Source organism: Haemorhous mexicanus, chromosome 2 (genome assembly GCF_027477595.1).
Source record: "Haemorhous mexicanus isolate bHaeMex1 chromosome 2, bHaeMex1.pri, whole genome shotgun sequence".
In the NCBI taxonomy this organism is placed as follows: Eukaryota; Metazoa; Chordata; class Aves; order Passeriformes; family Fringillidae; genus Haemorhous; species Haemorhous mexicanus.
Genome location: NC_082342.1, coordinates 65,097,292 through 65,125,186, shown reverse-complemented (window position 1 = coordinate 65,125,186; position 27,895 = coordinate 65,097,292). Strand labels below are relative to the sequence as shown.

At 34.5% G+C, this 27,895-nt stretch overlaps 1 protein-coding gene across 2 annotated transcripts in view; it reads left to right on the top strand.

Moving 5' to 3' along the window:
• The window catches only part of DIAPH3 (diaphanous related formin 3), a 202,414-nt gene that overhangs the window by 87,794 nt on the left and 86,725 nt on the right, over positions 1-27,895 (top strand). For both annotated transcript variants that reach the window (XM_059839117.1, XM_059839116.1), the window contains 3 exons: positions 6,081-6,182; positions 17,486-17,725; positions 20,301-20,430. In XM_059839117.1, coding sequence (XP_059695100.1) covers positions 6,081-6,182; positions 17,486-17,725; positions 20,301-20,430 — 472 coding nt within the window. The remainder of the gene's footprint in view (positions 1-6,080; positions 6,183-17,485; positions 17,726-20,300; positions 20,431-27,895) is intronic.

Genomic DNA, 27,895 nt, shown 5'->3' with positions numbered 1-27,895 from the left:
TCATCCTGGGAGTTTTCTGGCTTTTACCCTTCCGATCTCTTCTTGATGCCACTGTGGGGAGAGCGAGTGAGTGGCTGCTTGGGGCTTGGTTGCTAGATGGGATTAAACTGTGACACAGCTGAATTTATATTCTCAATTTTTTATATTGTCCACAACTAAATACAGACTTTTTCTTGTGTATGTATGATGTTTTGTTTCTTCCCTACTTACCAAATTTTTCTTTGCTTTGTTTTAGCTCTGTCTTATCTGCACAAATCTCTATTTTGGTTGTTTAGTTTGGGGGTTTTTTTGTTTGTTTGTTAGAGCTGTAACAATCCAATATCTTTCCCTAGGGCATTTACAGCATTCACTACTTCTCTTCCATGGAGTTTGTTTAGGTAGTGTCTTCTCTTTCAATATTATTTTTTTAGAACACAAAGTCAGTAGGACTCTATGTGGAGCCAAAAGAAACTGGAAGTTCTTCTATATACAGTGATATTTAAGTGTTGAAAAGCTGAAGAATTTAATGAAATAAATGCAAACAAATCATTTTAGATCCATGGGAAAAATAATTTGGAAGGGATGTCTTGAAGTCATTTGAGCCAAGGCTCTGCTCAAAGCTAGGTCAACTAGAGCAGTTTGATCAGGGCCTTTTCTATCAAATGTTTAGTATCTCCAAGTCTGGAGACCCCATAGGCTTTTCTGGAAACCTTTTCCACTGTTGAACTCTTATAGTAGAAAATGTTTCTTTGTTTGTCTAACTGGAATCTTTATTGTGATAACTTGTGACCTTGGTCTTCGATTGCACAACTCCAAGAAGAGCTTAATTACACCTTCTTTGTACTATTTGGTTGGCTATCTGCACACATTAAGGGCCTGTGACGCTTTCCTAGACTTCAACAAAGTGACTTCTCTCAGTCTGTCCTTGTCTCTCATGTGCCATATTCTTGAGTCATCTTGATGGCCATCAGTAAATTTGAAAACGTCTGTCTTTAGAGAAATTATCTGTGTTTTGGACAGGACTCTGGCATACTGTGATGCACTTCAAATTATTTCTATTATTGCTCATAAATGTCTAAACATAATATATCAATCATTGATAATTACTGCCTATCTACTAGTAATGTGGTATATGTTTTAGATAGCTAATCTCTTCAGCATACTTCAAAGTGTGTTGCAGACATGGGTACCAGTCCCTACTGAAACGTGAAAGAAAGGTGAAGGTAGATTGGTTTTTTAGAAACATACTCTATTTGCAGGAATGTTGATTAGTTAAAACAAGTACAGGTGTCAGGGTCATAAAATTAATTGTTACATTAAGGCTCACTACATTCAGGTGTGGCTTCTAGTGCAACACATAGGAACTTGTATTCAGATGTCAAAACAAGGCAAATCTGTATTTCTGTGGTTTTCCTTCAAAATGAATTTCCACCGTATTGGAATATCAAAATAACATCTTATTGCACAGGAGGCTGTGCAATGCTCGGCGTGCCCTTTTTCTTCCTGCAAGCAGTTTGCCCTCACTTCCTGTGACTTGGATTTCAAAGATGTTTAATCTCTCTTCAGCTATTTGGACTTCACTTTCCCTTCTTCATTGAAGAATGAGATGTTTCTCTTAAATATTTGAAGGAGCAAGCATGAACCATGATCTCCAATAACAGTTTATATAGTATTGTATAATTCTCATTCTTTTGTTCAATGATGCAGTTAATATTGGCACTAAAACTATTACTTTAAGGTTATTAGGATGAACATAGTTTACTCTTCTAAAATGTTTTTTTAGTTTAATTTGCACTTTGATCACTTTTTCAAGGTTTTCTTCATGCTCAACAGCAGCATGATGTATCTTTATTTTATTTTATTTGGTATAACAGAGGAAATTCTCTATGGTTGCATGAAAAACTGAGAGATGGAATATGCTCTGCTGTTATGTTTAGCTTAAACTCTGTCTCAGATAGTCCATCCTTGCTCTGAGAGTCTCTCATGCTATTTGATCTTAGCACTGTTTTTCAATGGTTAACATTTAGCTTGTTACAAAAATTAGGTCCTCAACAATTAAATGAAGCAACCTGTAAAAAGAAGTATTGTATATCAAAAATATTTAAAAAAATCATTTTGATAATTTCTATATGTGTGTTATCTAAAGAAGTTAAAATTTATTTTTGCATTTAGACCCTGGGAAAGAAAATCATCAAAACATTAATGGGTAGTTAATTAATGGCATAATTCTATGTGAAGATGCAGTAATATAAGAAGAGAAAATTTATTTTAATGGTTAGTTTTTTTGCTTTCATATCATTATTTTTAATTTCTTCTGTGGACTATTATTTTCATTATAATTGTATATGCCTTGGGATAAAGAATGACTATTTTTCAGTAGATTTAGAACATCTAGCATGCCCTAACCCCACTGGAGCTTTGCAGTAGGCATGACTAACAATATAATAGGATATAACTTTTGACACTATGCTGATAATCTTGTGGCTCTATTAATTGGTATTGACAGTGAAGTATGTTGAAAGTCAGTGTATACTGTGACCTTTCTATGTAATTGGCATCAAAATTGACTCCAAAGTGGTTTCGACAGTGGTTGAGCCATTTTGTGTTTTGCTTTTAGAGGGGAGTGGACAATTTTATTTAAGAAAAGGGTAAGAGAAGATGAAGAGCCAAAAGTGAGAAATTATATCCTACAAGAGTGATAGTAGCAGCTGCTGTGATTGTGTAAAAGTCAGTCGAATGGAATACAAGTGATCATGTGCACAATATCCTGTATGAACACAGTCATAAAAATCACTCAAAAATAGAGACTGCATTTTTTGCAAAGTGATTAATCCCTTGAAGACCTAAATCAGGTGGAAAATTCAGTAGAACTTAGGCTTCAAATTTAGTTTGGATGTAATAATATTTATCAAATGGGTTCATCCAAATTGTTTGTTGCTGGGTAAAACAATCCTATAATAACTTTTAAAAAGGGACTGAAAAAGGACTTAAGACACCCATCTTTCTTTGAAACTGGTAAAACAATGTGCCTCATTGCTTCAAAAAGTTGGTATCCACCTTCATATGTACATAGGTTACTAAATTGTTACTGACATGATATATGAAAAATCCTTTCCTTAGGATTTTTTCCTCCTGAGAAGCGAGAGGCCTCAAGAACAAACTGTAAAAAATTCTTATCTGCTGCTGGGGAATGCAACAGGTGGATCTGTGATTGGTCTCATCTGATTGTTTCTAATTAATGGCCAATTACAGTCCAGCTGTCCAGACTGTCTCGGTCAGAGACAAACCTTTGTTATTCATTCCTTTTCTAATCTTAGCTAGCCTTCTGATGAAATCCTTTCTTCTATTCTTTTAGTATAGTTTTCAATACGATAGATATCATAAAATAATAAACCAAGCCTTCTGAACATGGAGTCAACTTTCTTGTCTTTTCCCTCATCCTAAGACCCCTGCAAACAACGTCATCATCTAAATAACTTTAAGTATCCAGCTGTATGAGTCTATTTCTACCTTCCACATCGTTTTCAAGTATGCATTATGACCATGCTATGAAAATATGTTCCATGTATTTTGTCATTCTGAGAAGAGGGAAAGTGTACATAGGTTTGCAGCCATATGGCTAATTTTCTTCATTCATATAAGTTACCTTAGACAGTGTGGTACTCCTCCTTTTCATAAATTTCTTGCTTTCAGCAGATTTTTTTTTTTGTTTAGTTGTAACAGTTTTGTTCAGTGGGTCCTAATATCACTGTTTCTGAAGTTGGAAATTTGTTCTTAATCCAACTCTTGTTATGCTTAAGAAATAAAATGTATTTTCTCTTCATCTGTCTCCATCCTCCTCCCTCTACCCCTTAATTTCAGTTAGAATTGAAATCTAGTGCTTAAAAATGTAAAAACTCCAAAAGTCATGTTGTAATCCAAAAACTCATTGACTAATTTTTGAAATGTTTCCTGTGATTTAGTCAAATTTCTTTCTCCTGCTTATTCCTTGTTTGATATTCAGAATGTGTTTCATCAGTAGCTTTTCAGAAGCTTTATCTGAACACCATAAAAGCTGCTTTGATATCAGCTGCTCCTTCTGTTTTGGTTGCTTTTTTATTTTGTTTATATTCTGATGCTCAACATTGAAAATATTCATCTACCACTTGACTGTTTTTGGTTTTTGAAAGTTTTGTGGGCAGTTTTTCTTCATATGAAAACTATTTCTGCATCAGACAATAGCATTTTAATTTCAGTAAATATTAGGGAATTGCATTATAATTAGAGTTGTTTTTGGGAATGTTGGATACCAAAAATAAAATTAGGTGTGTTATGAATTTCTAATTTAAAATGTATCTTGTTACACTTTGTGCCATTTCATTTCTGCTCAGTGTTACTGATTTAGTGCCAGACATCTTCATCCATAATTAATAAGTGTAGTCTGTTTTACAAAAGTATTTTCCAAATGTAAGAGTGGTAAGGATATATATGACTGCCGTTCCACTAAAATTCAGTGTGACCATATCCAAATCAGGCTCCTAAAATTAAAGTTTACGTTATTTTTTAAGCATCATCATTTTAAGCATCATCATTTATGCATTTTTAATAGTTTTGTCTTTTCTTACCAAAATCCTTATTTGAGCTTGGACATACTGTTGAATCAGTCTACTGATTTAGGGATATTTTTCAGCTACTACTTAAAAGAGTAAAATTCATTCTTCTCAAACTAAAGAAGTATGTTAAGCAAAGCATAGGTATGACTTTTTATCTGTCTGGACACAGAGAGGTAATTTTTATATCTTAACTGGCTAAATTTCCCCTATAAGAAGGAATTAGGATCTTTACTGAGTAAAATTAAGGGTTTTTTAAGACTTTCAGATGGAGATCCTGTTCACTAACTGAAACAAATTCTTTTTTTTGCTCATTGTATACCACCAAAGCTATTTACTTGAAAGGCAATAAAACAAATGTTAGCAACCAAAATGTCTGCTTTTTCCATCAACTAATCGGGAAGTGGTGGAGTTGGTCTTGCTTCTTTCTTGAAATATGGTAATAGGTAGTAGAGTGGCTGTGTATCCCAGACTGCTTCAGTGTTTAAAGGTTTGACTCTTCAGTTCCGGGAGTGATCTTACCAGTAGACCAAAGAGTGTTGAAAGAAAGGAAAATCTCCCTTGTGTTTTTCTCACTGTGACAGAAGCTTAACCAATGTGTAACCAGAAACACAAGAATCATAATCTCAGAGACACAGCAAGCCGTAGGGACTCTGGCTATTGCCTTGGAGTTGCAGCAGTCATCCTGGGAAGGGACAGAATTGAGCTACTGACTCAAATTTTTACCATAATTAAGTGTGTGAGAAGCTTTCTATTTACAGAATATCTGAAAAGCCATTTTTAGCCAGCCTAGCAGCAGCTAATTAGAGTGGGGTTCAGGTGCCCAAATGTGAGTGTCTTTTTGTAGATAATATGTGTCTAAGTGTTCAGGAAACTCCAGGGAGTCAGAGGATTCTTCTGATGAAGAGATGAAGGTGAAGTGTTTGATTCCCTTACCTGTAAGACATTTCACTTTTTATGTGTCCAACCTCACCATATTGACTTCTAAATTTAGCTGAAGCTGAATCTCACCTCTGATTTACTACTTCTAGCAAATTGTCATGCTAAGTAGTAGTGTAAATAAGTAAGTAAGTGTAATGGGTTTAAACTTTTGTTTTGAAATGCTAGAAAATTAATTATTCTTTTTCAAAGTACCTTTCATCTAGCATTAGTAATTCTTGCCAGCCTTTGGATGGTTATGTTATACTTTAAGTTCCTGTTCTGTTTGCTTTGAACTGTTCTGTTTCCATCATGCCTATCAAGCACATTTTTTCTTTAAAAACAGTTTTAAAAAAAATAATATGGAAGTGTGTAGAATCAGTGTCAGTATTGCAGTACTGCTGGCAGTATTGCATTACTTATCTTTTACACTCTCAGTTACTTTGTGTGTTGCTATGTACATTCTGCTGTCTTCAGGGAAGAGTGTTGTCTTTGGAGTGTATGGCAATAATGCATACCTAAACCCATTTGTTTACAATAATAGAAGCAACATTGAATCTGAGATTTTTAAACCTATTTTATTTTCCTTTATAGAATTTAATAAAACACCTCCCTGAACAAGAACAATTGAATGCATTGTCCAAGTTCAAGAACGAGTATAACAATTTGTCTGAGCCAGAGCAGTTTGGTGTTGTGGTGAGTTCTGTTTTATTATCACTTTTTTTTTTTTCTTTTTCTTTTTTTTTTTTTTTCTTTCCTTTCTGGAAATACAGCTTTAATATAATTTTATAAAAAAAATAAACAACAGTTGCTTCTTCCTAAAAGTGAAGGGGTTCCAGACCAGGAGAAGAAGGGGTTACAGATGCTGCCATTCAGTTGGACTTTTGTTGAACATATCCATGGAGGTGGAAGGCCTGATTATTTAAATATTGCTTCTAGAATGATTTTGGATTCTCTTTGTTTAAAAAAGTTATTTACTTTTGCAAAAGAAACCAAACCAAAACCATAAAAACTTTGTTGTTTTCTGTGGCAAAGTTTCACTGGGAGATACAGAGCTATTTTTGAATTTTCATAGCTAAAATAGTTTGGCCTTACTTTTGTTTGCATTAAAAAATCTTAAATTTTTTTAACTGAGGTTTTCTACACTTACGGTTTTCTTTCTATTCTCCACGTAAATGAGAAGAAAATAATGTCATAGCGATCATGTTGACCTATCTGCCTCCTGCCACCTGTGTTTTATACCATGTTATGTAAAGAGTACCCCTAATCACTTTTTCCCTTCACTCTGGAAAGATACGTTTGTAGGATCTTCCAGGTTGAATTCACAAAGGAAGACTGGAAGAGAAAAAAAGAAAATGCTAGTTCAGAGCTGGCAGTTGATGCTTTTTGTGGAAATAGGGTTTGCATCTAATTTCTGTATAGCTCATAATTCATAGTTGGTAATTACTTCATCCAGACAAACTCAGAGTAATGCTGTGTAATTTCCTGGTGCATATATTTCTGCAGGTATTTGATTTTTCTTGTCTGTTCCTGGAGTTTAAACCTGAGGTGGTTATTGCTAAGATTATCTTATCTGAGGGAATTTCCCATGAGGGAATAATACTTACTCAGTTAGATGGAACTGTCAGTTGATGAGAAGAGCTAGACCAGTAACAGTGTAGGTAGAGTTTCACTGCATCTGGCCCAACTTTTCTGATAAATTTGTCTTTAAAGGTTGAGGCAATGTGATAACTCAGAAAAAGAAAATAAATGGACAAAATGATAAGAGTTCTTATATCACAAAAATTTCTGGAGCTTATTTTCTGAAGGAACAACCAGTTTCCCACTGAAAAGTGCAAGTCCTTGCTTTTCCTGGTTTTCTATGCAAAACATTAAAAAACAAAGTCTACAAACAAGTCCAAAACGCATCATCAGAAACAGTTTCTGTCATGTCACAGCTTCTATGCATGTCATAGAATGGATTTGACAAAACAAGCGACAATGTTTATTACATGACACATCTTTCATTTCTGTTCCAATGGTAGAAAATTTGAATAAGTCACTTTTTTTACTCTGAATATGGAATCCTATCCATTTACTTTTCATCAAAGTTCTTCAAGCTCCTTCTGGCTCTCCTGGCTCTTTTGTGTTATTGTTGTCTATGGAGCGGGCTGAGAAATTCTTCTCATTTCTTAGGAAGCCACTGTTGATGCTACTGTGAATCTTCACATTATTGCTGGGTTTGTTGGTTTTGTTTATTTTCCTAAAAATATTGGTTTATGTCTTGATTTTTGTTGTCTGTTTTAAATGAGGAGAATCTAACTTAAATACACAATGCAAGACATGAAGTCTTTTGGATGAGTAGTGTTTTGTAGTTATGTTCTTTTAGAGAATTAGGAGATTCCATGTTAATTTTCTCTGAAGTTGTGATTAAAGGAACAATTAAGCTATTTGATTCCTAAGGAAGAATCTAAAGAGTGAATAAATGGGTAATTACTACTTGTGTGATATTTTTTTTTTTTAATCATAGAAACCCATTATCTTTCAGGCTTTGAATTGAAAGTCAAGATTTGATACTCTGAAACAAACAGCATGACACTTAGTGAGATATTGGCTGGCAGTGACTGTTACAGTATTGTATGTTTCAAGCACAGTTAATTAACTTCCATTTTTGGCTTAAAGACCTTTAGGGCATGATTCTAAACAGTTCAGGTTCCCTTCGTGAGTGTTGCTCGTGGTTTTGGGGTTTTGTTTGGGTTTTTGTCATATGGTCGTGAGGATTTGTTTTCTTTGAATTGACCCTATGAGTTGCTTTTGTGGTTTCTGCCTTCTATTTTTAAACTATTGATCATTTTTATATTTTCTGTTCATTCAACAGTAAGTATAAAATAAATCCTTTATGGCCCTTATCTTCTCTTCCAGACTTTGGGTTTTCTTTAGATAAACTACTTTATTTTCCACTAGGTTCTTTCTTTCACTTACTCCAGGCCAATGTCTCAGAGCACAGATCTTATCACCTATTACTGTGGAGCCTTGTTTTTGGTTTGGAGTTGTGGGGTTTTTTGGGGGTGGGAGGGGGACAGGGAGGGGCTTGTTCAGATTCATTAACTATTTCATGACAATTACATTAATTCTGTTCATCTCACTAAAAATTTAGTTTACTATTTACAACATCAAGTTACCTTAACTTGATGTTGTATTGAATGTTGTATTTTCTTGCTCAAATTCATGAGGTTTTCATCAAGCTTGTGCTTGATGAAAAATAAATACTCAGTTGTTTTTTGTTTTACCATAGTTCTTGTTTTGTGCTTGGTTTTACTTACTGCAGTCAACTTCCTCCAAAATTTCTTAAAAACTTCCTTAACCTTCATATTATTTTCTTGGTAATTTCATTGATTACCACAGAATCACAGAATATTCTCAGTTGGAAGGGATCCACAAGGATTATTGAGTCCAGCTCTTAAGGGCATAGCCCATATAGGCATCAAACTCACAACCTTGTCTTTACTAGCACCGTGCAGAATCTTGAATAAAACTTGATAATAGTGAAGATTATCTTTGTGCAGTATGAAACCCACTGGAGATGAATGAGGTTTTATCTAGTTGTTCATCTTGATAGCTGTTGAGAGAAGGTTGTATTTTGGAGGTTTTTTACATTTTTTACCTGTTTTTTTCTTCAATGGACAGTTTAAATATTTTGTTGCTTTAGGACTTTTAGCAATATTGATTTGTTTTGCAGGTAGTTCTTTCCTACTAAGAAAAAGATATTGGTTTAGAAAATATTTTTTCCTAATTTTTGCTGTAGCATCTGTCATCATATCAAAGAAATGCTTATGGAGTAGATAATTCAGTAAATGTCAATCTAATTTTTTTTTCAGTGAAGTTGATAACTACTAATAACTACTAGTTAGATTTATTGATCATGACTGATATTTTGAGTGCAGTAATCACGGTTAAACAAATTTTTACTGAACTATTACCATACCACTGGTCAATATGTTATTCATAAGGAAGCTGTGCACAAGCATCTTCCAGGTGTTCAGAACTTGAATGTTCTGAATTCTCATAGAATTCCATTCTATGATTTGATGTACACGTGCTTATTTACAGTGCCTTTAATTCTTTGTGGTGTAAAATAGTCCTAGACCATTTCAAATTTGTTATATGGCTTGATAACCATAAATGCAATTCCATTTAAGAAATCACAGTTTTGATGCTCTTTTTCAGGCATCCCTGCACCTCTAGGTCTGACATTTCAGGGCATTTATTGAGGCACAGAGGTGCATGGCAATGTTTAGTCCCATATCAGATGGTTCCAGATCTTTGCTGCACCTCCCCTCCCCTCCCTTCAGTGTCCTGTAACTGTAGTTCCCCTACTTTACAGCCTCACACATCTGCCTCTCTTCCCTCTCTTGCCCACACAGCAATGCTAAGGCTTCAGGTCTACTCATGCCAGCATATTTTAATTGTTGGTTGCACTAGGAACTATTCCAAAAAGTAATATCAAATCACCAGTTGATAATGCTGCATGCATATAGCTGAATCCAGTAGTAAATTCCAGCATGAGGCAACTGGAACAGGTAGCCCAGAGAAATGTGGATGTCCCATCCCTGGAAATTTTCAAAGCTAGGTTGAATGAGGCTCAGAGCAACCTGGTCTGGTGGAAGATGTCCCTACCCATGGCAGGGGAGTTGGAACTAGATGATTTTTAAGATTCCTTCCAACACAAAAAATTCTAGGATTTTATGTAGCCTCATCAGTGCCTATAATCCTTAGTTGTATGAAATGGTCCTGGTCCATATTAAATTTATTATATGGCTTGAAATCTGTAAATGCAATTCCATTTAAGAAATCAAAGTTTTGATATTGTTTGTAAACAGATCTAATGTAAAAAGTTTCTAATGCTTGGCAGGATACTGTTAGTAGACATTTGACCTCAGGTGTATGCAAGTGTAGTAGCATTCTTACATTGAAAATACTGTCTCAAGAGCCACGTGTGATAGCTCCTGGTGTCTTTCTCTTCTTCTAATCTGAGAGATTCAGAAAGATGTTCCCATATTGTCTGGTAGTGGAGAAAAAAGGAAACAGATTTTTTCTTGATCACTTATATTTGCTCAAAGATGAAATTGAGGGAATTACAAAATATTGTTTCAGAAATAATTAATGTTCAGACCTTGTGAAATTCACTGACAGCTAACCCAAATAGAATTTGGCAAGCAATCCTCATGTGGCTTCACAGCTTGTTCACTGATGGATGTGTTTTTAATGAGTTCCTACCAAAGGAAAAGATTTCACTAGAGTAAATTGAAGATTAGAGTGAGGCCCGATGAAGGCTAGTTTGTCTTAAATAATTCAGCAGACACTTAAATTGATCAATTCCATATTCAGCTGATAGTTTCACCTGTATGTTCTTGTTGAGGATGACTCAAAATGTATTAATGTTTTTTCACTGTTGTCTGGAAAATATCATACTATCACTGTTTCTGTGGAAGAGTACTCTGCCTTTCATAAGATTTGATGCTTGGACAGAGCCATACCTAGTGACATTTCAGTCTGTTTAAAATTCTGAAGTGCCGACATGCATCTGGGCTGTGAGATATTTTGATTGTGTTAATTTCTATCTGCAAACCTTATCTTCTCTGTCTTCTAGATGTCATGTGTATCTGCTGCTCTGTGCCTTGTCAGTGTTCTCTATCAGTATTTCCAGCCTTTCCAGGAGTGTTGCCAAAAATTAACTTTCTATTATATGCCATCTGTGAGAGTTAAAAAATCTTTATGACAAATTGCAGTCAAGTTACCTATGCTGTTGTGAAGGAGAACATCTTTAACTCCTGTAATGTTGATGTTTTTCAAACCTTGAACCTAGGTAAGGGTGGAGAGCAAGGCTCCAGAAATACCTTCTGAAAATGGCCATCATGAATGATCTGCACTAATCTGACTGTTTGCAGTTGCCATTGGATTGGCTTCTATGACTTCCTTTGTGATGCCATATTACAGATGAGTGCTCCTGTAAATGCTTCAGCGCAAGCAGGTCTTACTCTTATCTCTGTTTAGTTCTGGTAAAATAATTTTGTGTAGTTAATCTAAAGAACAATTTAAAAAATTTTGTCTTACTGCCTGATATTAATTCAGATGGCTAAGTGGGTGCTTGTTATTTGTTCTAGCCCACACACAGGCTATCTCAGTTTTCTTGGCGGATATTGCTACAGCTTCAGAGCAAGAATGTTATTTCTCTGAAGGGTCCCCATATTTTGCTTCCAGCCATTCACTTTGCACATTCTGTCAAGAGCCTGTCCTGGATCTGATTTGATGTTTTTCTTTGCTAGTAATGTAAGCAACCCTCTAATGTTCATGTCATGCTTTACATATCATAAGGAAAAGACTTCTGTGTTTAGTAAGGACCATGATCCTGCCATTTTGACTCAGCAAATTCAAGGATTTCTTGGAATTTAGCCACCTAAATTGAGTTAGGTATCCAAATGATGGGCTAGTGTAGGGCAGCTGTGCTGAAAGAACCTTGAGGCTGATCGGTACTTATTACATCCCTAGAGCCTGAAATTAATATGCAGATATTTCACCTTTTCAGCTTCAGACATTAGAGCTCAGTGGAGCTCCAAGTGCTGTAGGATTTGCTTTCCCTGTGATCATTTTGTAGAACTGAGGAACTTTCTCCATGTCATGCAAACTGTCTTCGGTAGCATTCGCTTATGTGACATGTCAGACTGTTTAATCTGTGGTTCCAAATACACTAAATAACCATATGGATAAAAATTCCCCAGTCATTACTGAATATGCTATTGACAGGGCTACAGAAGCTCTACAGTGGAGTGTTTTTTCCTTAGCAATACTGTCATGATCATAGGAAATGACAGCATACTGTCATTCCTTCTGAGGAAATTAACTGGGACACACCTTGTTGGGTCAGTAGAGAAGATGATACCAGATAGGAATGGTTGGAGGCCTGAACTTTTTTGAAGTGGGTCATGTCTGTCACATCAAAGACATCAGAATCAGCTGCTAGCTATGTAACATCAAATTCCACTTTTATGTGAGAATTGTTTGATGGCTCAACCTGATGGGAAGTACTAAACTTGCTGTCACAATTTTGAGACATTTTCATCCAGACCTTGATCATGTGTCTTCACGACCTCTGTTTTGAGATATTCCTTATAGTAGACTTTTCATTAGGAGGTGGATTCCTAGTAGTAGCCAGACAGAAAATGAGGCATTTATTTTAAAGTCAGGCTTACCAGATTTTTCGATCTGAATACAGTTACACCTGATTTATTTTTAAAAAACTTTTCTCCATTTGGTTTGATACTATAATATTTGGTTTTAAATTCCGCAATGACTTCTGTCCTTGACTTCTGGTGTTAATTTATTTATTTTTGCTCCCTGTATGGATTAGAGGTTTTACAGAGGATTTTTACCTCTATTAAAGTCTTGACTTGGTTTCCCACGAGGAAACCTTTTCAGTCTAATAGCATCTGCTCCATATGTGTCTTTTAATGAAAATAGCCTTTCAGACATCTGTTAGGCCAGCTAAAAATAGAAGAATTTTGGAAATTTGGACCGTCCTCTTCTTGGAAGATTCCTTTTTAGGAAAATATCATTGTTTGGTTTCAACTTGGAGAAACAAAAGCTGTCTGCATTTCATACTGATCAAGATGTCAGTACATCTAATTGTATTTTTTGGGTAAGACAAAAGAATAGGACTACTTTCTTTTCACAGACCTTACCTTCCTGTGAATTTCAGCCTGAAGATTGTAAGCTCAGCTTATTTTGACAGCTGTGTTGTAGCCCCCATTGGCAATTCTGAGATATGCTCACTGACCTTGCCTGGGCCATCTTTGTTGAACATAATGCAATCCAAAACAGTACCAGGGATTTTCTGCACTGTGAATCACTGCACTGTCATCCACAAGACAAGAGAAGGCTGCCTGTGTGTAGCTAGGAGGTAATTGATAGGTGTTGTCCCCGTGTCACTTATAAATGCACTGCCTTCTATTCTGCTCTGAATATCCTTTAGGAAAATATTTGCTTTGCAAGAAACTTAATTAGTAGTTCAAGCTGTTTATAATTCAGGCTGGAGAAGCAAAGTAATAGGATATGCCCTCCATTGTTGCTAATACGGCTGAAAAGTCATTAGTTCAATTGTTTGCATGTATACATATATATATATGTGTCAGTATGTATATATATATGTTTATATATGTACTCCATTTCTCTTAAGTAATTTTAATCTTGTTTTGGCAGTTCTTGACTGTATTATCATTTCCTTGAGGAAAAAGAGTATGTCAAAGGTGAAGAAAGGGGTACTATTTCCACATATACATAAAAACATTTCAACAAAAATACTGATTTTTATCGCAAATTGACTTGCCATACTGTGAAATAATGTTTGATCTTTCCAGAATGCTGCTGTTTTTCAGTAAGATTTAAGCATGTTGGCTGTCCTCTTCAAATTGAGCAGGATGTTCTTTTATCTACTTTAAACGTTATAAAATATCTGTTAAGGTATCAGTCCTTCCCTATTTCATTTTGTTTCCTGCTTTTCAAGTGCCTGGGTTTAAAGATAAGCGTCAGGAATTCTCACTTTTTACCTCTGCACTCTTAGGAGTTCATTGATGCTGCCGAGGTGAAAGCCATACATTATCCACAGGGAATGCTATTCCAGTTTGCTCTCTTTAGTCAGCTTGGCTGTTACTGTTATTTTACTTTTTTGGATGAGAACATTTTCAGGTGGTCTGACAGCCTCAGCACTGTTGCTCCTTTTAAAGAAGGTATGAAACTGAAGCACTTGCAGTGTTTTTTTGTATGAGCTTGTGACAGGAATGAAACCCCTTCAGTGATCAAAATGTAGTGTCAATGGAACTTCTGAGGTGCTTTCCTTTACTTGACATCAACAGAAAAAGATAGTGAGAGTACACATATATCAGATTGCACATTCTTGTAGTTGCCTTGTGATTTATGCTGTATTTGAGAGGAAAACCTGTCTTTGCTGTTGGATGTGAGATCTGTGAGATCTGCTACTGGGTATCTCAACTCATAAGTCAGTTCCATTTGGACTTGCTTGTAGTGAGACTCTTCTTGTGGACTATTACTTAAAAAGTAGTACGATTCATTACCTGTACACTGAGTTCTCTGACATGTATAGGTTTCTAATTCAACTTCCTCTTTTAGTTATTTGGATTGTTTGTTTTCAGAATTCCACTATCAAGACTGATGTAAACTTATGTCCTTATACGCTGATTATAAAAAAAGATGGGGTGTTAACATGAGATGGTCAGCATTGCAACACTTAAATTCTTAGCACCTCTTGTGGCAGGGTGTATGGATTCTACAGTTTAAATATAACTGTGAACTACATGTCACAAAAAAAAGCCATGTTACTAAGGGAGCTCTTCTCAATTATTGCCTTAGCAAACAGGTAAAGAAATAATACCAACAAGATGCATTGTGCATGGATTTCAGAGCATTTTCAACAACAACAATAATGCTAGTAATAGCAATAATAACGATCCCAGTGGTATTTCTGTTGTGTTTCTGGCATGTGTTCCTGTTTCTAATTTTTAAGATTACGTATTTCTGCATTCAGCTTTAAGAATTGCATACTTACACACTAGACATCTGAATTTCTTGTAGTTCAAGTGGTTCTGATGAAAACTTTGCACCTTTTAGGCAGATGTGTGTGCTCATATTTGTGCAACACATCTTTGTGGTCTAAAGTGCGTGATAATTTCAGTTTCAAGGATCTGCCTGTCTGAAAAGCCAAGCGTCAACAAATGATACATCTTCTGGTGATTCAGTAGTATCTTGAGTTCAATAACATTTAAAATCAATGCAACTTAGACTGAATTTTTGTAGTTTCTATGGTTTAATATTAATGATCATCTCTATTGCAGCCTGAGTAGGCTATTAAATACTAAATATCTGGATAATTTCAATGGAATGTTGTGGGGTTTTTTTTCCTAGTCTAGTCTCAATTTTTTTTTCTGGCTAACTTTAGGACAAAATTTAAAACTAAAAACATGTTCTCATGATGCTGAGAAGTAGTAGTACATATACAAATTTAGTAAAGATGATTGTGGAAAATGAGCTATAGTGATTCTTCCTGACAGAACTTGGAGAATGAATTTATGACACTTGCTTCTGTCCACTGCCTTAACATTCTTTTATGTAGTTATTCTTAAATTAGGTGTAAAGTTGTTAGAGTACTGTTAATTTCATGTGGAATTTAGGTATTTCTATTTTGCTGTGAAATGCCCTGTTCAAATTCAAGTGCCATTATCCATATTTATCCATTCTTAAGTAAGAATTTTGCCACACTTGTTGGATGCTATTTCATGCAGTGTATGAACAGAATATCTGCCTACAGGTGGTACTGAGCTAATAATGTTCAAAGTGTGCATTTTAAGTGTTTTACTTGACAACCAGGCTGGAGGCAGTCAGTCAAATAAAGTACAACAGTTGATTTTCAACCTAGTTTAATCTGAAAGACATCCTGATTATGTGGTCTGCTCTATGATGAAAACCAAATTACAGTTAGTGGAAGTTATTTCTTATTTGACATCAAGATTTTTTACCTGAACTAAAATCCAAATGGTGTGTTTACTTCAATGAGACATCATCATGTGGCTGCACAGCTATGCAGGCATTTCTGAAATGGCCTAGTGACATAAAATGTTAACTCTACCTGATTTTATTTTCTTCTACTGTCACAGTAAAACCAATAAAATAGATTGTAAATTTCATCCTCTTCTGCTTCTCTATCAAACCCTTTGGATAAGACAGCCTTCAGTTTCACTTTACACTGAAACTGGATGGAATGTCACCATTATCCTTTACACTGAGTCTCTGGGGATAATCAGTGCCATATGACTTATGAATGCTGCACTGTCAGAGGAATTTTCACATTGGTAGACTAGATTTGTGTTGAGAAATAGCCTGTAAAACCCATAGGTATCACTGTGATTTGGAGGGGGATATGTCCAATTTAAAGGCAAAAGTTTAAGGTCATTATATGAAGCCTACTGCTTTGTAGGAGAAGTGCCAATATTATTGCTTCTTTCTTGCATTGAAAAGTAATGGTAGCTGGAAACAATGTGCTCCTTATTAAGAAAAAAAAAGTAAAAACTTAGTTAACAATTCTGGGAATTGTAAAGAAATTATTGTCTTGAGCCTTGCCTTGAGAAGGAAGAAGACAAGCGTGAGGAAGGAGATCTTATGGAATTCATGAAGTTGATGAGAAAACAGGAATAGAGAAAAATAAGCAGCGAATTGAATAATTTTTTAATGTTTCTTGTGTGGATATAGTAAACAATGTACAAATTCTCTGAAGTGAGAATTCAGTGACCTAGTATATAAGAAGGTAAAAATTTCTGTTGAAAATACATGATCAGTAAGCCATAGAAAAAGCCACATCTTTTGTATATGATCTACAGAAGCTGTTTTCCTGGAAGCATTCAGCTGCAACTAATGAACTGTATTAGGTTAGTATAGAGGAGTGTAGGGGGTATGAATATTGGTATATATTAGTGTATACTATTTTAAATGTTTCAAAGGTTTTTTTCAAAACTGTTATTTTCGTGCAAGTTTATCATAGGCTCTTATTGACGTCAGCTTTCAAATATTTGCACTAGAAAATGAGATTTGTCTTGTTTTGGTACATCCAGAGTTATACAAAATTTGTGAACTACTTTCATTCCTTTGCAACTACTGGGTCATAAACTTGGATTAGTTTTATAGGATTTGGTATATGAGTTGACAGATGTGATATATGATGACACTTTATCTTTTATTGCTTACACATACTAGTTATTTGGAAAGGATGGGGGCAGTTCCTATTAACCACAAGATAGGATTTCAGTTGCTTACCCAAGTGTCTCTCATTCATTCATTCATTTGCTATCAGTTATAGCAGATATATTGCTTCTTCAAGCCTGTCACACCAATAAATCATTTCAGAGTGTGTATACCATGAATTTTAAAGGAAATCTTTTATTTTTCTTTTCAATCAGATGAGCAACGTGAAGAGACTACGGCCACGGCTCAGTGCTATTCTTTTTAAGCTTCAGTTTGAGGAGCAGGTGAACAACATCAAACCTGACATCATGGCTGTCAGTGCTGCCTGTGAAGAGATAAAGAAGAGTAAAAGCTTTAGCAAGCTACTGGAACTAGTATTGTTAATGGGAAACTACATGAATGCAGGTTCTCGGAATGCACAGACCTTTGGATATAATCTCAGCTCGCTATGTAAAGTGAGTTTTGAAATGTCCATATACTGCATAAATACTCTAGTTTTGATGTTTTTGCTGCAGTTAATTATTTGCTTACTATTTTTTTCCTTATTATTGGCATTAGTTGATAGTTTGAACAGTACAGTTAATCCATGAATAGTCATCTTTAAACTGGTTTGCATTTAATCACTTTTAAGGGATTCTATTTTGAGGGAATAATAAAAAAACCAAACTAAATAAGATTGTGTAAGGACACGATCACTGTGATCATAGTAGTTTTTTAATTTTAACATGTCTGAGTGCTTCTAAGACATCTATTACATGTTTTAATGCAGTTTTCTTTTGGACATGAATTTACTCCTTATGTGATTCACTTATGTTGTTCAGTTTCATCAGTTTCTTGCTTCTGATTTTTCTTAAATTTTCACTCTTTCAACTTTTGCATAAGGTATATATAAGAAGGTGTCTATACTTTTCTGGGTGTTCATTTATAATCCATTCTAATGGTAATTACCGTTCCCATATTTAGTGGTTTTTTTTTTCTTTCCTCTACTCTGGGAGATTGCTGAACAATCTTCAGAGTGCACATATAGTTCTTACAAGGAAGGAATTATTTGAAACTGTATGTACTCTTTGTCTTTCTGTTTCTTTATCTTTTTGCACATGAGAAAACAACAATATGTTAACTTCGACATTCATGAAACTGATCATCCTTAATCTGCCATATTTCAGAAGAATTGTTTCACTGAGTGTTGAATGTGATACCTATGACATAAATATTAATAAAGAATAAGTTACATTCTTTCCCTGGTCTAAAGTAAGAATTAAGCATGAGTCATCCACCTGGAGTTAATACATTGTAGTGAAGTGATTGAGCTAAAAAGACAACTTGAGGAATATACTCAGAAGGAAGATACTAAAGGTTCTTTATCCAATTAGGTGCATTTACTTAAGTATGATTTTTCAAGAATCTGTCCTATGTCTCGTTATATTCTTTGTATTTTTAATGCACGAGAAAAAAGAATATTAAAAGAATGTGAGTCTAATTGATATAAGCACTTTGCAGAGCAGGATCAAAAGTCAGAATTTATCTTGGAGAAATAATTTATTAAGATCTAGAATATGAAGATTTTGAAGATAATCATGGAGTACTAGATATGGGAGAGTGAATTGATGTATATAGATAATGAAAGTATGGAATGAATGACTGTATTAGTTCTTCTACATCAGAGAACAGCCATGAGTAATCTCAGAAGATACAATATTGATATGCTAATACTCAATAATTCATTAATTATCGAAGTATTAAAATTATATGCATGTTAATAACACAGGTTTGTATTTATAGCTATTGTCATGTATCAGAGTCTATTACATGTACCACAGTGTCACATTGTTTTTTGTGGTGCTATTGAGACATCTTTCAGTGAGATTCCCAATACAATAGAAGTAACATAGTTTATAACATTGCCTACAGTAAGGTTCCTAGAATATATTTTTGGGTTTCGATATATATGTGTTCCATTTCCTGTTTCTTTGGAAAACTGCGTGATTAATCCACTTTTCTGAAGGAAAACATGCATGCTCTGGGAGAGTATATCTCAGCATAGTAGCATTTTGATCATTGGAAATAAACAGACATTTTAAAGTTAATTATGAAAAATCAATACTGTGTTAAGGGCTTGGTGCTGTGATATTCAGATGGACAAGTCTTTGTGTAGTTGTGGCAGCCCTTTTTATACTCCTGTTTACTTTGTATACAGGAGTAGGATACATGCTTGTATACTTTTCCTGCTATTTTTTTTTAATGCAGAAATAGTTCTTAAGTAGTGAATAAACACTTTCATATGTGATGTCATTTTCCATTTATAATAATGTCTTTGATTTAAAAGAACATCTCTTTTGAAAGACTGCAACAGAAGTTTGTCAGTTGTCAATTGTCAGTGTTTTTACTTAAGTAGGTGCAAGTTTTAAATTGGCCAGGCTTGAAAATAGTTTTATATGTATAAAGAGTCCAGAAAGAAAGCTTTACACTTAAGAATTCTTTAAGTCAGCATTTTTAAACAATGAGACCTATGAACTCTTACTTACTATATTGAGAATTGATAACAGGAACTTGTGCATGTTGAGATTGTGTAGCTTCCACTACATAAATATTTTTAGGTTAGAGTTAATTTTATACATAAAGAAGGAAATCATGTAATCAGTGGATACATGCATTGTGTTTAGTTACATTTTGTTGATTTAACTTTGATTTTTTCTGTTTTGCACTTTCATGTGCTTACTCACAGGTTTGTGAATATCCCTGTATTGTTGAAATAATTACATTTTTAAAAGAAATATGTGTACTGGTTTTGAATACTGAATGCAAGAATAGTGTGAAATGAAAAAATACCTAGTGTGACCTTTCTAGAGATTTTTAGCAAGGGGGAAAATGAAATAGCTCATCGCTGTCTTTAAAAAAAAAAATGTACTATTCTAATAGTTTGCTCTCTCCTTTCTCTGATGAATAATTGCTAATATATATAAATTATTAAAATGGCCAGAAATAAATTTTTTCTCAGTTTTTTAAATTTCTTTTTTCCCCCCTTCCCAGCTGAAGGACACAAAGTCAGCAGACCAGAAAACAACATTGCTTCATTTTCTTGCAGAAGTGTGTGAAGAAAGCTATCAGGATGTCCTGAATTTTGTTGAGGATTTTCAGCATTTGGATAAAGCTAGTAAAGGTTTGTGTAACTAACTAAAAGTTTTGATTTTGAATCTTTACAATGTCTTGTGTATAAGATGATTATTTTTTACTAACAATATTTTAAAAATAGATATTAATAATCAATATCTCAGATCAGTAATTTAAGCTGATGCAAATGGTCTTGAAGATACTTATTGTTTGGTCCTCTACATTTACCACAGGACTTCCTATTACATTTCTATTAACTTATTTTCTAGAAATATTTTCCATGCAGGATTTCTTTTAAAAGTTCTTTTCTGTTACCAGATCTAAATTTCAATCTTTGATCTTTTATACAGTAAGTGTATCACTCGCTGTCTTCTAATTCAGAGATGTAGAAAGGCTGTCATGGCATCACTTTATTTTATTTTATTTTTTTCAAAACATGGAACAATTTCATCTTCCCTACATGTATCTTTTTCATGCAACAGTAACAGTGGAAGTCTGGAAAAAATGTGTAGTTTCATCATGCAATATAGAATCTCTGTATAAGCACCAACCAGCAGAGTTTTTTGAAACGATCTTCTTAATTAAAATGCCTTTTCCACATTTTATCAGTTTAAGTAATTTAAACAGGCAAAGCATACAGGTAGAAATTGATGATACCTTAGCACTGTCCTTCTCTGGCAGGAAAAATTGATTGGATGAGTTCAGTTAAAAATTTTTTAGTTTATGTCAGTTTGGAAAATACCACAGTTTATCTATAATGTTTTGTAGAGTGTCACTCTCATACCTCACTCAGTCTCCCTGCCACAAATTACAACTTTGCAAAACCTGCCTCTGATAGAGGACTTGAGCTAGTGGTCACTTACATAGAGTTCACTTTCTGCTTCTCAAAATTTCCGGTTTTACTTGGTGTATTATAACCCCAGAAAAGTTCAATTATTTTTAAATAGCTGCCAGATGCTTCAAGCCTTTCACCTAAGTGTTTATACTGGTGATAGAAACAGTTTCTGCTGTATAATAATTCGGTGTGTTTGACATTATTTTAAGTGTTATCTGGTTGCTGATTTTTTTTTTTTTCATCACTAATATGTTATTGTATGTATTGTGGTTGAGTTTATTTTTATCCTTGGTAGAAGGCAGTATTTTCAGGGTAGACAGTCATCTCATGACACTGCTGACTGTTTTCTGGAAAAATTCTGAGATCTAGATCACTGACCATTCAAAGAGAAGCCAGTAAAATTACCAGTTAGGCCAGGCTTTTTGTTCTGTTCTAGGCATCTGGTAATGACTAGTAGAGTCTTTGATCTCACTCAGTATGAAGTAGGATGGAAATCAATGATCATGTTTTCAAGTTTATATATTGAATTTACTATAGCATATTCTGAGATGCATTTTGCATTTCAGTTCTACTATGTGAAAAAGACAAAAACTTAGGATATCTTTAACAGATTAGGGTATCAGTGGGTTTGTTTCTATTTGTTTCCCTACCTGCAAAACTCCATTCTTTTTGAAAGACTCCTGCTGCTCTGGAATTTTGGAAAACCCAGCAGGTCACAAAAAACTGTAACTCATGGAGTTTTGTTAAACCTTTTAGTACTTCTGCAAAAGTACATTTTTATGAAGCAAGTTGATTTAATATGCACCGACTTTTGTACAGTAAATTTTTAATGAAGTGGCTATTTTTGCTTGAGCTTAGCAGAAGGTCAGTTATAAAGAAAGACTGTGAATCTGTTCAGTCACATCCACTGTAATGGTCTCATGTATTACTGATATGCTGATGAAGTCTAACAAGTTGACCAAGAGAGCTTTAAAATCATAGCAGATATTACAAGCCATCATTATGGCTACTAGGAACAGTGATAGAGGAGAAGTAATCAAAAATCTTTTATATAGTCAGATATGTGTATTCCAGAAAAAAAATACTTGTTGTGGTAGAACAGAGCTTTGGTGTACTGAGGGCTTAGAGTATTTCCTCCATTCTAAGATATTGTAATTTAGGGTTTAGCAGAAATAATCCATCCTGATTTGCATTCCTGGGAGGCAATTAGCACTTACAGTAAATCTGGAAAATCACTGGATCCAAATGTTATGTCTAAGGGTTATAGGCTGCTGATAGCACAGAAGGGAGGAAGTCAGCCTTGGTTTTTCCTGTCATCCAATAGAAATGTTCTATTCACACATCTGCTGCTTTGTTCCTCAGAGTTGTTGCGTGAAGAGACAACATCGCTCTTTTCTGCTTTTCTGTCATATTAATATATTAATTTTTCCCAGAACCATAGAGGTAGCATTTTGTTCCAGTACTTGTTTTACATCCTCTTCTCTAGCTTTTGTTCTGGCAAAGGTTACGGCCTTGTACAGGTGTCAGAATTAAATTTCCTTCATGGTTTTACTGAACTTTTTCTGAAGTAATTCTTAAAAATACTTTCCAAGAATAAATCAATGAAGTTGGATAAGAATATTCTATTCTCCTATACCTTTATTGCAAGCTGGTTTTTATTGAGCTGGTTTTATTACCTGTGCATATTCATGTCTTCAGATAAAATAATTTCACATTTTTATCTGGCATAAAAGTATTATTTGTAGCTCTTCTTTAAATTATTAATCAAAATTAATTTGGTAGAAAGATGTGTAAATGACATTTGAACAATATTAACAGAAAACTTGAAGTTGCACATATATATATTTATACATAAAAATGGAACTGTACAGTGCACTTGTTAGTTTTGCCTTGATCATTTTCGAGTAATTGTTGAGTCTTCTACACGTTTCTCAAAACAAGTTTCTTAAAGGATGCTTCTTTTTATAATTCTTCCTTGACATGACTGTCATTATATCAGCCAGCCTGTTTGTAGCATGCCTTGGATTTTTTTACTTGCTCATTCTTAAAACTTCTCTTTCAAGTTATCTCTTATTCAAAATGGTGAACATTAGACCATTGCAATTTTCACTGACTAATTTTCTTTTTATACTTTCCAGAAGAAATATTCATGCTTCTTTAATTTCATTAAACCTTGTCCAGTGATCATACAGTGAGCTGTTAAAATGGCTTGTAAGACTTCAAGAGCAGTGTCAAGTGACTGCACCAAGTTAATGGTGACACTAATGTATTTTATAAATTATTAAATATTCACAGTATGTAAATTATTGTTGCCGGAAAAATATTTTTAAAATTAATTTTGAGAGGCAAACAGTGAGGGACATATAACTTGTGCAATTGAAGTTTGCTTCAGGGTATTTAAGGTATTTAATTTGTGGTTTTGGTTTCTTTCCATTCTATGCTAAAGTTTTAGTTTTTACTTCTGTAATACTGGAAGTAGATTTAATTCACTGTTATAGTACATGAATTAAAGATACCTTTTTACTTTGAAGTGTAACAAATCCTGTTTTCTAAGTGCTCTTAGATCAGCAGGAGGAACTTTCATTGCGGCTAATGAGCTTACAGATATGACAGTTCCTGAAGATTTATGTAATTAAAGCTGTCCTTTCTTTTAAACATAATGACTTCCCTGCTTTTCTCTTAGTATTCCAGACAATAAATATTTTGGTAATCCAGTACAATTTACTAATTTCTTATTTTATGGTATTACAAAGTTTTATATTGCATTTATGCAGGCTGTCGTTTTACTTGATTGACTCTAATTTACACAGATCTTACAGGTAACAATGTATTGAGTCTTTCATATTGTACTGACACTGTAAAGCTGCAGATTTTCTTTTCTCTAAAAGACATTAACTTATCACAGCTTTGCAAGTAACATATCCATTTTCTCTTTTTTGAAACTTCATGTGTTTTTTTATAGATAATTAATTTCACTTCAAAATTAAAAAAGCTAGGAACCAAATTGAAAATGTGAAGTCTAAACTATAATAATGAAAAATAGGACAACCCCACCTATAAAACTTAAAGACATTAGGGCAGCATGAGAGAAAAATAGTCATATATATGTCATAAGAATTCTATATGTCATAAGGAAAGGGTGTTTTTCTTATTAGAGAATTTCTAAGGTAACAAGAATTTTCTCAGTACTGTTAAATGATATAGTTATGCAATGCATTGCTTGGGTTTTCATTTGGGTCACAAATTCACAGTCTCTTGTTTTTAGACCATCAGGGTTATATACTCTGTAGGGGGAAAATGTGGATATCTGCTGAAATACAAAAAAATGTCAAATTGGTTACACACAAATCAATTGCAAGAGCAACCTTAAAATGTTGGAAAAGGCAATTAAAAAAACAGAGCTGAATGCATTGTGCAGATGTATAGACCCTTGAAGGCGAGAAAGCTTAATTTTAATGAGTAGGAAGGTGCAGAAATTGCATTTAGATGTACATGTAGACTTGTGTATCTTGCTACCTATATATCTTAGGGAGTTTGATCTTAGAGTGGCAATACTGGATAGAAGACTGATAAATGTGGCCACTTTTAAACTTTTATTTTTAACTCTACTAGACTGGTATTCATTGCCATTCCATGCTAATAGTTCATTCTGAATTATTATTAACCACTCTCACTGCCTATTCAAAACAGTTAGTTATTAACAATCGTACCCTAAATTATCTGCAAGTATACAACACGCTGCAGTCAGCTCAGCACTTTGTGGTCCCCCAGAAAGCAGATGGTGAGGCTCAAGAACTCTTAGCAAGGAAAGCTGCAACTGATGTAAGGGTCTTCTTTCTGGTCCCTCCTCTGAATTTAATTTCTTCTTTTGTAAGATGGTTTTGTCTCTTGACAGATCTTGGTCCACCACTGTACCATATCGCTGTGTAACACTGGGGTACCTTGATCTCTGTGCTCAGGGCTAGTGCTATATCCTGTTGCCTGGCCATTTTTTCCTGCTTGCCTTAGCAGCTGCTTCTTTCTTTCAGTAGCAGCTCAGGGATGAATAACTGACAATCAGTGAATTGTCATTCAGGTGTTTCTGTTTTCAGCTGTTTCCCATATTAACAATTTCTGAGCTTAAACTGACCATTATAAAAAGAAATGTGGTGTCAGACTGTATTTCTCCCAGGAGGCTCTTGAAGTATATAATAAGTCCTGCAGGCCAGGGTTCTTCTGGAGGTGGTATAGGGCACAGTTGCTGTAAGATCTGAGGCCTAATACTGCTGGTGGTAGTACTGGTGAACTGGGTACAAGAGTGCTTCCACATTGTTTACCAGTTACACTACATTAGTGTGCTCAAATTTGAATTAAAAATAGGAGACTAGAATCCTACTTAGGTGCTTTTTTTCATGTGTGAAACTAACATCTGCTCTGGCTACAGAAGGGAAAGTCTGAGTGCTAAAGAGCCAGTGGCATTGTCAGAGCTTTGGGGAAAAAAAGATCTCAAAAAGAGTATTGTATGCACCTTAGGCACACATACACAAAGAAGAAAGGGCAGAGAAAAGGCGAGAAAGCCAGAAAAATGGCTGTAGAGACAAGGGAAATCATTGTTTTGGGGGGAAAAAGCATAATTTTTGTATTTTCAGTGCCGTATGACACTGAGTGTATCCAAGTAGATCTTGTGCTACTGTTAATGGATATTTCAGACCTTTTGTGTTTACAGAAACACTCAGTACTTTTCCTCTGCAATATTTCTTTGTTAGTGCTCTAAATCCACCTGAATACATGGGTGAGTTTTTTCTTGTTGGTTGCTGGGCTTTTTTTGGCTATGTTTTGTCATTTAACTTTACTTTTAAATGCCGCATTTATAATATGATGACAATTTTAGCGAATTACTCAGTAAACTCAATCAGTCCAGTGTGATTTTCACATGGCAAAACTAATAGTACATTTCCAGAATATTTTTTAATAATATGGTATAATTTTTTGTGTCAGACTAGATGTCAGTTTGTCACTGTCACTCTCTTAAAGGGGTCATAATAGCACAAGGGAAGCAAAATACTTGTAGACAAGAGGATGAACATCATGATTAGGAGATGGCAACATGCAAGCAAATTGTCATAGAGTGTGGACATGTAAGATGTCTGAAATACCGACTGATGCAAAAAGTTTGCAGCAATAAAAATGAGAGAAAATGCAAGTATTGCTTCACTTTGGAGAATAAATATTAAATATTGTTTTATTTTTAAGCAAGAATAATCATCTGGGGATGGGAGAGATGAGAGTGAAAATTCTCCATAGAAATTTTTTGAAAGAAAAAAAATTCAGAGTACTGTATTCTCATACTATAAATACCAGTTTCATATCCTGCATCCTGAGATAATTGAGATGAAACTAGAAGTTTAGTAAGTACATTTTTTATCGAGTTTTGCTGTGGCTATGGTAATGTTGTGCTACAGAATATTTAAGAAACAAAAAAAATAATGATTTGAGCAATTTCATGTCTCTTTATCTGACTTTATCAATGTGAAGGTTTATAAAGGAAAGAATAATCCAATACAGAGAGAGGTTAATGAGAGTAGCATAAAATAAAAAGGAATTTATTAGTAGCTTTGGTTATTAATTTTTTTATTTTTTTTCAATCCCATAAAATCTATGCTGACTTTAGTAAAGCACTTGATGTTATATATGATGGGAGAATATTCTTTCAAAAAAAAAGTAGAAGAACAAAATACTGTCTTAAAAGGAACGTGGTCAAAAAAAAAAATTGTGGTATTGCACCAGTGAGCATGTCTGACATAGGGTTAGATAGCTTGCCAGATGAGAGGGGTATCGGGTTGTCATCACTGAGTGATCCTGAGGAAGCAGAATAAAAGAAATGAAAATCAATAGCATGAAATGCAAGATCATGCATCTTGATACTGTAATAAAGGCTTTGGTCAAAAAAAAGAGGATATTTTATTGTAAGTTAATCAGATAAAGGTATTCCCAGAATAAATGGAGAAATTGTGATGCAAGAATTAAAGGGCTGGTGAGTCATCACCTGAAACATTGTGCAGAAATACTTGAAAACAGAAGTAGGTGAAGAGGCTTCCAGTATAATTGTGATATTAGAAAACCAGATTCAGAAGCTATAAGAACGAAGTTGTTTTAATCGTGAAAAACAGATGGTGGGAAATGTAATTATTGCTTATAAAAGTAGCAGGAGCCATTCTGGAAGAGGACTGTGAGAGCTTAGGGGGTATGAGCAGGTGTAAGTAGGAGATTGTTTAGGCTCACATGCACTGTATTCAGCAAACAACTTGGCTTTGTGGGCTCACTGACATTCAGAACCCCAGGGTTTGACTTTGTTTTTTAACTAGCATGTGAGTTGTGTACTTCAGTTTGGCTTGGGTTTATTTCTGAATCCTTCCAGGATTAGGAGTTAAAGTTAAGGAGGTTGGTTTTTTTTTTTTCATTTTCTGCCATTTTTCTATGTCCCTTTAGATTTTAAACTATGGCTTTCATAGGCACACAAGAAAAGACTGGCAATTATTTTATATGCTCTTTTTTTGGAAGAGCTGGTTATATTCAGAGGTTTGATTTATTTTTTTTTTTAATGTTTTCACTAAATTGAAAGCTGCAAAGACAATAGTACCGAACTTAAAAGCTACATATTGTGAACTAGCCTTTATTTGAGGCTATCATCAGAAATATA